The 12,931-nt window shown below is 42.6% G+C and overlaps 1 protein-coding gene across 1 annotated transcript; it reads left to right on the top strand.

The window, feature by feature from the left end:
* Nucleotides 1–12,401: 12,401 nt before the first annotated feature.
* LELP1 (late cornified envelope like proline rich 1) lies at nucleotides 12,402–12,693 on the top strand. The gene is given in 2 exon segments (XM_060142343.1): nucleotides 12,402–12,574; nucleotides 12,576–12,693. Coding segments are annotated over 2 exon segments (291 nt in total).
* The last annotated feature ends 238 nt before the right edge of the window (nucleotides 12,694–12,931 follow it).

Genomic DNA, 12,931 nt, shown 5'->3' with positions numbered 1-12,931 from the left:
TGCACAGTCCACTGGCTTTCAACTGGTGGTTGAGTGACTCTTCCCAGATCCTTCCTAGGAAACAACAGGGATTAAACAAAAGTACTCTCGGCATCATCCCAGGAGCCAGATGTGCACTTCCTTCCTCTCCTCCTGTCCTCTGACCAGGAAGGACTGGCTCTCCCCACTGCTGTCCCAACCCGTGCTGCCTCCTGGTGGTAGAAGAAGATCATTAAGAAAATGAGTTCTATGTTTCCTCCATTTTATTAAAAAATATGAAGAACTTGTAAAGCAAATCTGGTTCAGGAATTGACAAGAACTGTCTTAAATCATCTGAAAATCCCCCCAGATTTTCCTGACTTTGCAGTCCCACATTTAGTGAAGGAAACTCATCCTCAGTCTTTTATTCCATGCCCAGAGATTGAACCTGCAGGGGGCACTCACAGCACACAGAGGAGTTTTCTCTTCATCTCGCCATTAAAACATCTGTCCTAGTGAGACCCAAGTTATCCCCACTTGCAGGGAGCTGGGAAGGCGATAGAGCCACGGGAGCACACAGGAAACAGAAGCTGGTTGGAGGGCCTTAGGAAGAGCCCTGAGGAGAATTCAGGTCACAGTGGAGGGAGCTGGAGGTTTCCCTCAAGAGAATTACTCCCACCTACCCACTATTTCACAGCCCACAGGCCTTCCAATTCTACCCAATCCCGTGTCCTCCCATTACTCCTGAAGAAGGTCTCACCAGGCAGGGGATTTTTGTGTGTATTGGGGGGTTGGGGGGAGGTTCAGGGCAAGGGAGACACCAGCTGCAGGGAAGAGATGATTGAGACTTAAGGCTGGAGCCTGATATGTGAGCATCTCTGCGTGGACCCCTCAACAAGATGGGGGTTTGTCCTGGAGCAATCTGGATGGTCTGGGATATCCAGCGCATAAGGCCCTATGGTGCCTACCTCCTGGGGTCTCTGGGACTGATACAGCTATATTGATCTTGGAAGCCGACATTTAGAGACAGATCTCCTCATTACAATCTCCACCCACATGAAGCTGGATCTTCCTCCTCTGACAGAGAGTTCACTTCAGTCTTAACTCCCCTGCTAGATTTTGTATTGTATGTCCTTTCATTTATTCTCCAAACATTCATTGAGTGTCTATTATATACCAGCCCTGAGCCAGCAGTAAAATAAAAAGAATAACAAGACAGCCCTTCCATGAAGCAGGGCATTCTGTGAGTCAGGAGACAGAAATATACATAGCCATTATCTCCCAGCAGAACAGGTGAGGACCTCAAGCTTTTGGGAGTGCACTGGGGAAGTCACTATACTCTCATGACTATAGTGGGGGGTGGGGGAGGACAGGGAGGTCTGCATGGAAGGTAAGGTTTTCAAGATGAGTCCAGAGGTGACAAAAAAATAAATATTAACCAGACAAGAAGGGGGAGGACATTCCAGTTTGAGAGAAGAGCAGTGGCAAAACTATCGAAATAATGTAACTGCATCTCTTCACCGACAATAAGCATTGTTTACTGAGTGACTAAGATTTGCTGGGCCTTGCACTAGGGGTACAGATATAAAAATAAGTGGTTGGGCTTCCCTGGTGGCGCAGTAGTTGAGAGTCCGCCTGCCGGTGCAGGGGACACGGGTTCGTGCCCTGGTCCAGGGGTGTCCCACAAGCCGCGGAGCAGCTGGGCCCGTGAGCCATGGCCGCTGGGCCTGTGCATCCGGAGCCTGTGCATCTGGAGCCTGTGTTCCGCGGCAGGAGAGGCCACAGCGGTGAGAAGCTCGCGTACCACAAAGAAATAAAAAAATAAAATAAATAAATAAGTGGTTCCTGAACTCTGGACTAGCCCATCATTTGAGGGAAATTGGGAAATAAATAATTACAAAATACAGAGGGAATTCCCTGGCAGTCCAGTGGTTAGAACTCCACACTTCCACTGCCAAGTGGAAGGTTCAATCCCTGGTCACAGAACTAAGATCCCACAAGCCATGCAGCACAGCCAAAAAATAAATGAATAAATAACTACAAAATAGAGGGATAAAATCTCATCATGAGCTTGGCTCAGGCAACTAACAGCCTGGGAGAGTCAGGTAAATCACACTCTGTGAGTTCAAGGTTGGAGGAGGGCAGAGGGAGGAGATGACTGGAAGAGAAAAAGCACAGAGTCAGAAAGGTCCAACACATTTGGGGAACCGCAAGCAGTTTAGCTCCAGAATCTATGGTAAGCATAAAAGACTGAGCTGAAAGAATCTTGCAGACGCAACTGACAATCTGGGACCTCATCTTGAATTCAGTTGTAAAATTAGACTTTGGTTTTATAAAATTCACTGTGACAGTGCTGTAGAGTATGAATTCGAGGTGGGCACTCTGGGAGACCTGTGACAATGACAACCTCGGTGAAGGCAACAGCAGTGACTGTGAGGGTGATGGGGGACTGACTCCAGAGAGGTATTCACTGGGGCTCCCAAACACTGGCCTGGGTCAGGAACCTGTGGTTTTGGAAATAGAACTGGCAGATCCCAGTGGCACATTTTGTGTAAGGTTGAGTGGGAGGCAAGAGGCTGGGATGACTCCAAGTTTCTGGCTTAGAGGTCTTGGTGAATAGGGATGCTATTCACAGAGTTGGAGCACACAAGAGGAGCATGTTAGAAAAGATGCAGAAGGTGATGAATTCTGATTTTATGACAGCAGTTGGAAGCACCACAGTACATCCAATGGATGTTAACATTTGGACCTGGAGAAGAGGGAAGACTGAGGTTTTGGAATTCTTTGAGGTAGAGGTGGTAGTTATAGCAATGGTGGGAAATGAGATCAACAGCAAATATGTAAAGTGAAAAGAGTCAGGTGACATTGAAAGGATTCAGCAGAGGAAGAACAGGTTGTGGAGGAGGGTAGAAGAGGCCAGAGAAATGGGACACCATCCAGGTAATAGAGGAATCCAAGGGGAGAGGGGTAAAAAGGAGGACAACAGTATCAAATACTGCAGTAAAGACAAATTGGATAAGTACCGAACTGTGTCCACGAGGACATCATGGAACTTCCCTCACCTAATTCATAATGAAGAAGCAAAACTACATAAACATCAGGAGAAAATCACCAATGGTAATTGATGCACAGTGAAAGGGGAGGATTGTGAGTGTTTCACATGGGCCACAGAGGAAGAGCTGGATATCCAAGCTGTGGAAAATCCCATACAAGAGGGCTACCTGCAGGTAAAATCCCATCAGAGATAATCTGGAGAACTGCCCAATGCCCAGGTGCTGCAGGAGCAGGTCGCTGGTATGTTTGCCAATATTGAAGGATGCTGCAATCAAAACCCCAACAAGGTGAGGGTCAGAAGGGGCTGAAGAACATATTCAAGTTTCCCACCACAGAAAAGTTCAGCTTTAACCACCTGCCAAACCTAGAGAGCCCCTATGTCAGTGCAGAACAGTATCAGTCAGGTAAGAACCTTCCTCTCCCTCCTCTCTTCTCCCTTTGCAGGCCCTCCCCCCAAAACCAGAGGCAGTCAGGTGAGTGAGGAAGAGGAGACACTCCAAATAGCACGTAAAGAAGATGCTCTCCTTTCTGGTCCCAAGTGGGAAACAGAAGGAAATATAATATTCTAGGAAACACACCTTCTGATTACTGAAATAAGATTGTTTATGAAAACAGGAACTAGAGAACTCCTCTTTTTTTAACATCTTCATTGGAGTATAATTGATTTACATTGTTGTGTTAGTTGCTGCTGTACAACAAAGTGAATCAGCTATATGTATACATATATCACCATATCCCCTCCCTCTTGTGTCTCCCTCCCACCCTCCCTATCCCACCCCTGTAGGTGGTCACAAAGCACTGAGCTGATCTCCCTGTGCTATGTGTCTGCTTCCCACTAGCCATCTATTTTACATTTGGTAGTGTATATATATGTCCATGCCACTCTCTCACTTCATCCCAGCTTGCCCTTCCCCTTCCAGTGTCTTCAAGTCCTTTCTCTAGTAGGTCTGCGTCTTTATTCCTGTCCTGCCCCTACGTTCTTCAGAACCCTTTTTTCTTTTTTTACATTCCATATATATGTGTTAGCATACGGTATTTGTTTTTCTCTTTCTGACTTACTTCACTCTGTATGATAGGCTCTAGGTCCATCCACCTCAATACAAATAACTCAATTACATTTCTTTTTCTGGCTGAGTAATATTCCATTGTATATATGTCTCACATCTTCTTTATCCATTCATTTCTTAATGGGCATTTAGGTTGCTTGCATGTCCTGACCATTGTAAATAGTGCTGCAATGAACATTGTGGTACATGACTCTTCTTGAATTATGGTTTTATCAGGGCATATGCCCAGTAGTAGTATTGCTGGGTCGTATGGTAGTTCTATTTTTAGATTTTTAAGGAACCTCCATACTGTTCTCCATAGTGGCTGTATCAATTCACATTCCCACCAACAGTGCAAGAGAGTTCCCTTTTCTCCACACCCTCTCCAGCATTTATTGTTTCTAGATTTTTGATGATGGCCATCCTGACCCGTGTGAGGTGATACCTTACTGTAGTTTTGTTTTGCATTTCTGTAATGATTAGTGATGTTATGCATCCTTTCATGTGTTTGCTGGCAATCTGTATATCTTCTTTGGAGAAATGTCTATTTAGGTCTTCTGCCCATCTTTGGATTGGGTTGTTTGGGGTTTTTTTGATATTGACCGGCATGAGCTCCTTGTATTTTTTGGAGATTAATTTAATCCTTTGTCCATTGCTTCATTTGCAAATATTTCCCCCATTCTGAGGGTTGTCTTTTCATCTTGCTTATGGTTTCCCTTGCTGTTCAAAAGCTTTCAAGTTTCATTAGGTCCCATTTGTTTATTTTTGGGTTGTTTTCCCCTTACTCTAGGAGGTGGGTCTAAAAGGATCCTGCTATGATTTATGTCATAGAGTGTTCTGCCTATGTTTTCCTCTAAGAGTTTTTTGGGACTGGCCTTACATTTAGGTCTTAACTCATTTTGAATTTATTTTTGTGTATGGTGTTAGGGAGTGTTCTAATTTCAATCTTTTACATGTAGCTGTTCACTTTGCCCAGCACCACTTATTGAAGAGACTGTCTTTTCTCCATTGGATATTCTTGCCTCCTTTATCAAAGATAAGGTGACCGTGTGTGTGTGGGTTTATCTCTGGGCTTTCTATCCTGTTCCATTGATCTATATTTCTGTTTTTGTGTCAGTACCATACTGTCTTGATTACTATAGCTTTGTAGTATAGTCTGAAGACAGGGAGACTGATTCCTCCAGATCCGATTTTCTTTCTCAAGATTGCTTTAGCTATTCGGAGTCTTTTGTGCTTCCATAAAAATTGTGCAATTTTTTGTTCTACTTCTGTGAAAACTGCCATTGGTAATTTGATAGAGATTGCATTGAATCTGTAGATTGCTTTGGGTGATAGAGTCATTTTCACAATATTGATTCTTCCAATCCAAGAACCTGGTATTTCTCTCTATCTGTTGGAGTCATCTTTGATTATTTTCATCAATGTTTTATCGTTTTCAGAGTACAGGACTTTTACCGCCTTAGGCAAGTTTATTCCTAGGTATTTTATTCTTTTAGTTGCAGTGGTAAATGGGAATGTGTCCTTAATTTCTCTTTCAGGTTTTTCAGCATTAGTGTATAGGAATGCAAGAGATTTCTGTGCATTAATTTTGTATCCTGCAACTTTACCAAATTCATTGATTAGCTCTAGTAGTTTTCTGGTAGCATCTTTAGAATTCTCTATGTATATTATCATGTCATCTGCAAACAGTGACAGTTTTACTTCTTTTCTGATTTGGATTCCTTTTATTTCTTTTTCTTCTCTGATTGCTGTGGCTAAAACTTCCAAAACTATGTTGAATAATAGTTGTGAGAGTGGGAAACCTTGTCTTGTTTCTGATCTCAGTGGAAATGGTTTCAGTTTTTCACCATTGAGAATGATGTTGGCTGTGAGTTTGTCATATATGGCGCTTATTATGTTGAGGTAAGTTCCATCTGTGCCCACTTTCTGGGGCGTTTTTGTCATAAATGGCTGTTGAATTTTGTCAAAAGTTTTTTCTGCATCTATTGAGATGATCATATGGTTTTTCTCCTTCAGTCTGTTGATATGGTTTCTCACATTTATTGATTTGCATGTATTGAAGAATCCTTGCATTCCTGGGATAAACTCCACTTGATCATGGTGTATGATTCTTTTAATGTGCTGTGGGATTCTGTTTGCTAGTATTTTGTTGAGGATTTTTGCATGCTTATCAGTGATATTGGTCTATAGTTTTCTTTCTTTGTGACATCCTTGTCTGGTTTTGGTATCAGGGTGATGGTGGCCTCGTAGAATGAGTTTGAGAGTGTTCCTCCCTCTGCTATGTTTTGGAAGAGTTTGAGAAGGATAAGTGTTAGCTCTTCTCTAAATGTTTGATAGAATTCGCCTGTGAAGCCATCTGGTCCTGGGCTTTTGTTTGTTGGAAGACTTTTAATCACAGTTTCAATTTCAGTGCTTGTGTTTGGTCTGTTTATATTTCCTATTTCTTCCTAGTTCTGTCTCAGAAGGCTGTGCTTTTCTAAGAGTGTGTCCATTTCTTCCAGGTTGTCCATTTTATTGGCATATCATTGCTTGTAATAATCTCTCATGATCCCTTGTATTTCCGCGGTGTCAGTTGTTACGTCTCCTTTTTCATTTCTAATTATGTTGATCTGGGTCTTCTCCCTTTTTTTCTTGATGAGTGTGGCTAATGGTTTATCAATTGTGTTTATCTTCTCAAAGAACCAGCTTTTGGTTTTACTGATCTTTGCTATTGTTTCCTTCATTTCTTTTTCATTTATTTCTGATCTGATCTTTATGATTTCTTTCATTCTGCTAACTTCAGCGTTTTTTTGTTCTTCTTTCTCTAATTGCTTTAGGTATAAGGTTAGGTTGTTTATTTGAGGTGTTTCTTGTTTCTTGAGGTAGGATTGTGTTGCTATAAACTTCCCTCTTAGAACTGCTTTTGCTTCATCCCATATGTTTTGGGCCATCCTGTTTTCATTGTTATTTGTTTCTAGGTATTTCTTGATTTCCTCTTTGATATCTTCAGTTATCTCTCCGTTATTTAGTAGTGATTGTTTAGCCTCCATGTGTTTCTATATTTTACAGGGTTTTTTTCCTGTAATTGATATCTAGTCTCATAGTGTTGTGGTCAGAAAAGATATTTGATAGGATTTCAATTTTCTTAAATTTACCAAGACTTGTTTTATGACCCAGGATATGATCTATCCTGGAGAATGTTCCATGAGAACCCTAGTAGAAAGTGTATTCTGTTGTTTTTGGATGGAATGTCCTATAAATATCAATTAAGTCCATTTTGTTAAATGTGTCATTTAAAGCTTGTGTTTTCTTATTTATTTTCATTTTGGTTATTCTGCCCATTGGTGAAAGTGGGTTGTTAAAATTCCCTACTACTATTGTGTTTGTATCGAATTCCCCTTTTATGGCTGTTAGCATTAGCCTTATGTATTGAGGTGCTCCTAAGTTGAGTGCATAAATATTTACAATTGTTATATCTTCTTCTTGGAAGAACTCCTTATTGTCTAAGCAGGATCCTAAAAGTCAATGGCATCTGCTAGAGATTACATCCCAAGAGGAAGGAAAGAGCCAGCCCCACAAAGAGTGTTTGAAGAGGCACCAATGGAAGGAATAGAGTTTTTTTCTGACTTTTTCCTATGAGTCCTGCTTATTCAACAAGAATCACACAGAGAGACAGAAAAAGACAGGGGAAATAAATGACTTCACCTAAAAAGCAGAGAACGGGAATGCGAGTGAGGTTAAAATTTCTGACACATAGAATTCCCTGGCCTGGTAAAATATACAGAACTACAGGACCTGCAGTTTCACAAGGAGAAACCACTGAATGGTTCACTGAATTTTTGGGCCATAGTGAATGCTTAAAATACTTTCTTTTTTCAATAACATTTATGTCAACTCTCCTTACTCAAAAATGAAATCATCCATTAACAGCTAGTATTGAAATATCTAATATTCCTGGATTAGACCACCAGGAACTTTGGCTGGAAGGCACGCAAAAATGATATGGAGAAGTGGGATTTCAGGGCCAAGATCAGGAGGTAAAAGAGATAGGTCAAAGACAGAGGCAGAGAGAGATCCTACAAGTCAAGAGAAGACAAAGCCAGGAAAGCAATGAAAAATAATAACTCATATGTATAGTGAACATTTATTGGGGGCTGTTCAAACATAGAATCTCATTCAGTCTTCACAACAACCTACAAGTACGGTGAGACAGGAGGATGGATGGAAGTGTAGGCTTTGCACTTAGAAACATCCCTGGCATCTTATAAGCACTCAATATAAATTACATATTATCTTAAAATGGGTGCTATTATTATCACATTTTACTGTTGAAGGAATTGAAACTTAGAAAGTTTAAGTCAGGTACTAGGGGTCATTTGGTAAGTAAGGATAAAGGCAGGACTTGAACCCGGAGATCTGACTCCAGAGTCCTCTCTCTCAACCTGGGAGACGTGACACCCACTCCTCTCCCCTTCCAGTGTCTCTTCTTCTGAGACCCAGCCACTCAAGCAGCCTGTTCTGTGTTTCATCTCAGTCGTGCCTTGCTGACAGCTAGCTGCCAACCAAATCCTAAGCCAAACATAAGTGGATAGCTGTTACTAAATGTAACCCTTTAAAGAAGGGTTTTAAAGATGCTGTCCTGTTGACAGTCCAATGAGTGGTAGACTTTCACTTAGTGTGAATTTCTTAAGGGAGAAATAGGAGAGGGGAGAAAGGAGAGAGAGAAAGATGAAAACAGCCAGACAACAGTCAGTAGAAATCACTACATCCTTTGACATCACTGTCACAAATGACTACCTTCTCCATAACCAGATTGCTAACTTCGGTCCAGAGCAGAAGAGCAGGTGGATCTGGGACTCCTGAAATGAGTGTAAGAACTGCTTTTCAACAGCTTTGAAGAGATAGTGCTCTTGAATAAAATGACGGAAGGAAGAAAATGAGAGGATTGGGCTGCACCAAGACAATGGATCTAACACCAATTATCCCAGGGACAGGGGGGTCAGTTCTGGTTACCGTCACCTTTCATTTAGGTTCATTTGGGTTTTATGACATTCTTTATCCACTGTGAATACCAAATAAACCCTGCATTGGGATACCCCATCCTCCCCATTACCTTTTCTCTTCTCTCCCCCAGTCCTCTCTCTCTGGACCAGCTCACTCTCATCCACTCATAAACATGTGTTGGGCTGAAGTGAACTCAGGATCTCAGGTCTGCCCAGCAGCACAAGGATCCATCTTTCTAATAACCATTAAAGATGCTTCACTGAAAACACAAAATTCTCAGACTCAAAATCCTCTTCTTCTAACACAAACCTGTTCTGTTTCCTCAGTGCCCATTAACAATAGCACCTGGGAGTCCTCTGAGTTCTTAATTTTCTTCTTAACTTTCCACTAACCAGATACCATAAATTTGCTTCTCTGATGATGTTTCTCTCATTGGTACCCTCTTTCTCCCACCGCCACTGCCTTCTTCAGACTTGGATATTTTTATAATTTCTTTGAACAGCTTAGTTCAACTTACACTCCATCACTCCATCCTTCAAACCATCCTGCACTTTTTTTTTAACATCTTTATTGGAGTATAATTGCTTTACAATGGTGTGTTACTTTCTGCTTTATAACAAAGTGAATCAGTTATACATATACATATGTTCCCATATCTCTTCCCTCTTGCGTCTCCCTCCCTCCCACCCTCCCTATTCCACCCCTCTAGGTGGTCACAAACCACCGAGCTGATCTCCCTGTGCTATGCAGCTGCTTCCCACTAGCTATCTATTTTACGTTTGGTAGTGTATATATGTCCATGTCACTCTCTCACTTTGTCACAACACCTTAGACATGATCATATCACAATTTTAACCAAAAGTCACTCATGATTCAGCAGTGAATGACTGCCAAGATGAATATCTTGGACCAGAGTTCAAGGCACCATGTGTCTCTGAGGCCCAATTGACTTTCCACTCCTATTACCACCTCAGACACACCCCTATTGCAACCACAAAGACCCACTGGCCAGGTCTTTGAAAAAACAAGGAAGGAACTTTCACAGAGGCAGACCTTTCTACTCTAAGACAAAATCTGGGGTTAGCCCAACAGGTCAGGACTGGTCAGGAGCATCAAACTCAATTTCTTAGGAATAAGCAGCATCTACCTTAGATATCAAGGGTTGGCCACACCCTGATTGAAAAAAACAATCACAGAATCCAACAAACAGTGAATTTTAGGCAGAGTCATTGAAAAAAAGAGCTAAAATAATCCTTTGATTTGAGCCAGGGAGTGTGGAGTGGTAAAAAGAGGTTTCAGAATCTCATGTTAAAAACATAGTGGGGCGACTTCCCTGGTGGCACAGTGGTTAAGAATCCGCCTGCCAACGCAAGGAACACGGGTTCGAGACCTGGTCCAGGAAGATCCCACATGCCACGGAGCAAATAAGCCTGTGTGCCACAACAGTAGCTGCGGAACCTGTGTACCTAGAGCTCATGCCCTGCAACAAGAGAAGCCACTGCAATGAGAAACCCGCGCACTGCTACAAACAGTAGCCCCCGCTCGCCGAAACTAGGGAAAACCTGCACATAGCAACGAAGGCCCAACACAGCCAAAAATTAATTAATTAACTAATTCATTAATTGATTAATTTTAAAAAACATAGTGGGGACAGGAGCATCAAAATGGCTGTGATCAATCAGGGGAGCTCTCCTAGAAAGATGAAGAACAGGCAAGTTAAAAGGAGTTAAAATTTGGGAGACTGGGGGAGGAAAGAGAGATCAGGTATAAACAGAGCTTTTCTGCTCCTAGCAACAATGAGCCTCCCTATCCTTAGAGTTTAGTTCCCTTCATGGTAGCCTGATTTCGCCAGCATGAATTTTGAGGGACCTGGGAGGGGACAGGACAGCAAAGGAGGTATTAATCATAGCCTATTCTTCTGTTCAAGGGCTTGAGTTGAGCTGGAAGCTCTGGAGTCACACAACAATTGCGATTTGATGATGCAGTGATGAGGTCACAAGTGGGGCTCCCCCTTTCCTCCACTCTGTCTTCCTCAGAGCTGGGCAGAAGAACCAGAGGGGAAAATCCACCTTCCCGGGCACAGCCATAAATAACATCCACCTCACTCAACTACTTGTCAAGTTCAATACCAACACAAAGGGGTGAGTTGCATGTGGACAACTGGAAATGCCCCCTCTTTTACCTCTTCTTTCTGGGGGATGACCCACAGCACCCCAGGCATTGAGCAGGGTTGAAATGATGGCTATATTTGGGTGAAAGTTTCCTCTCATTTTCAGTAGCAGGATCTAGCTACACCTCATTTGAAAGAGTAATTCTTAACCATTTTGGAGTTCAATGTAATGATCTGTCTCTCCAGAGAGCCATACTGACTTTAAAACAAAATTAGATTTAAAAATTTTATTTTTATATTGTTAAAGGAAATCAAAGATGTGCCAATTAGATCCAACTTGCAAGTATTGTCAGAGACTGAAAAGTCCTGTCCATATCCAGAAGTCAAACAGTCTATAGAGGAAGATCTAGCTCAGGGCAAAACTCAACAGAAGGGAAAAGGATTTACTCCCTAAAATCATAGTTTGTGGCTCCAACATTCATATTTTCAGAGAAACTAGAATTTCCCAGTTTATCTCCTCTTCTCTTAACTTCTTTCCTTACCCTAATCACCAGGGGGAGGAGTTCCTAGAGTGGTCCATGGGAGCCCAGCCGTGGTAGGAATTCAACTCTTTTCCATGCTCAGTCCTCAAGTGACAAAAGCAGTTCTCAAGGTTTTGAGGGCTTAGGCAAGACATAGAATTGGAAGAAGTGTCATAGGTCCCCAAGCCCACTAACATATCCTCCCATTCCATCTCCAGAGGGATAGGGAGGTGCCCTTACAGGAGTTCTTTAAAACTGTTGTCGTGCCATGGATGCATTTAGAAGTCTGATCAAGCTTAAGGACTCTTCAGAATAATGTTTTAAAATGAATGAAATAAAATACATGGGGTTACAGAAGATACCAATTATATTGATAAATATATGGTTAAATATGGTTGGGTTGTGGGGGGCGGTCCAAGGACCCTAAGGTTAAGAGCTCCTGCTAGGGGCTATGGAATGGAGACAAGAATAAGTGAAAAGAAATCATAGCAATGGTGGAGAGATCAAGAAATGTCACCAATGCACTGCAAGGACAAGAGGACAGACCTTAGATGAGAATTTATTCTAGAGCCTGAACACATCCCAGGAAAGGCTTTCTTAAGAACAAGAATGGGCAGGGCAGGAGGTGTGTGTGAGAAGGCTGTACTGGTCCTCTCCCACCTTGCAATGTGGTCTCTCACACATAACCTGTCACGTATTTCTTTGCAGGTTTCAGAAAATCAAGAAGGAATGTCGAGTGATGATAAAAACAAACCTAGTGAACCCAAGAATGAGCCCAAGCAATGTGATCCCAGGTGTGAACAAAGGTGTGAGACTAAATGCCAGCCCAGCTGTTTAAAGAAGCTGCTGCAACGGTGCTCTGAAAAGTGCCCACAGGAAAAGTGCCCAGCACCACCAAAGTGTCCCATGTCCCCCATGCCCCCCACTCTGCCCTCCACCATGCCCCTGCCCAGCTCCCTGTCCTCCCAAGACATGTTCCTGTCTTCCTAAATGCCCACAGCCCTGCCCACCCCCAGAGTGAGGCACCAAGGGCACTACTCAGCCCACTACATCCACCATCTCCACCATATTCACCACTATGGGGCTGAGAGCTGAAGCCATGAACTGACAAGTAAATGCGTTCCTCTGCTGTGCAGGACTTTCTTCTCCTGGTTTCTTGGTAGTTTTTGGTTTGTTTCTTGTTTTCCAGCATTATACCACCAAGAAGCAACCCCCTGAGTGTGAGGCTAGGACCCTGGCCCTCCACACTCAACAACCTT

Source organism: Lagenorhynchus albirostris, chromosome 2 (genome assembly GCF_949774975.1).
Source record: "Lagenorhynchus albirostris chromosome 2, mLagAlb1.1, whole genome shotgun sequence".
Lineage (NCBI taxonomy): Eukaryota > Metazoa > Chordata > Mammalia > Artiodactyla > Delphinidae > Lagenorhynchus > Lagenorhynchus albirostris.
Note: the sequence above shows the minus strand (reverse complement) of the source record. Positions and strands in the feature narration are given on the sequence as shown.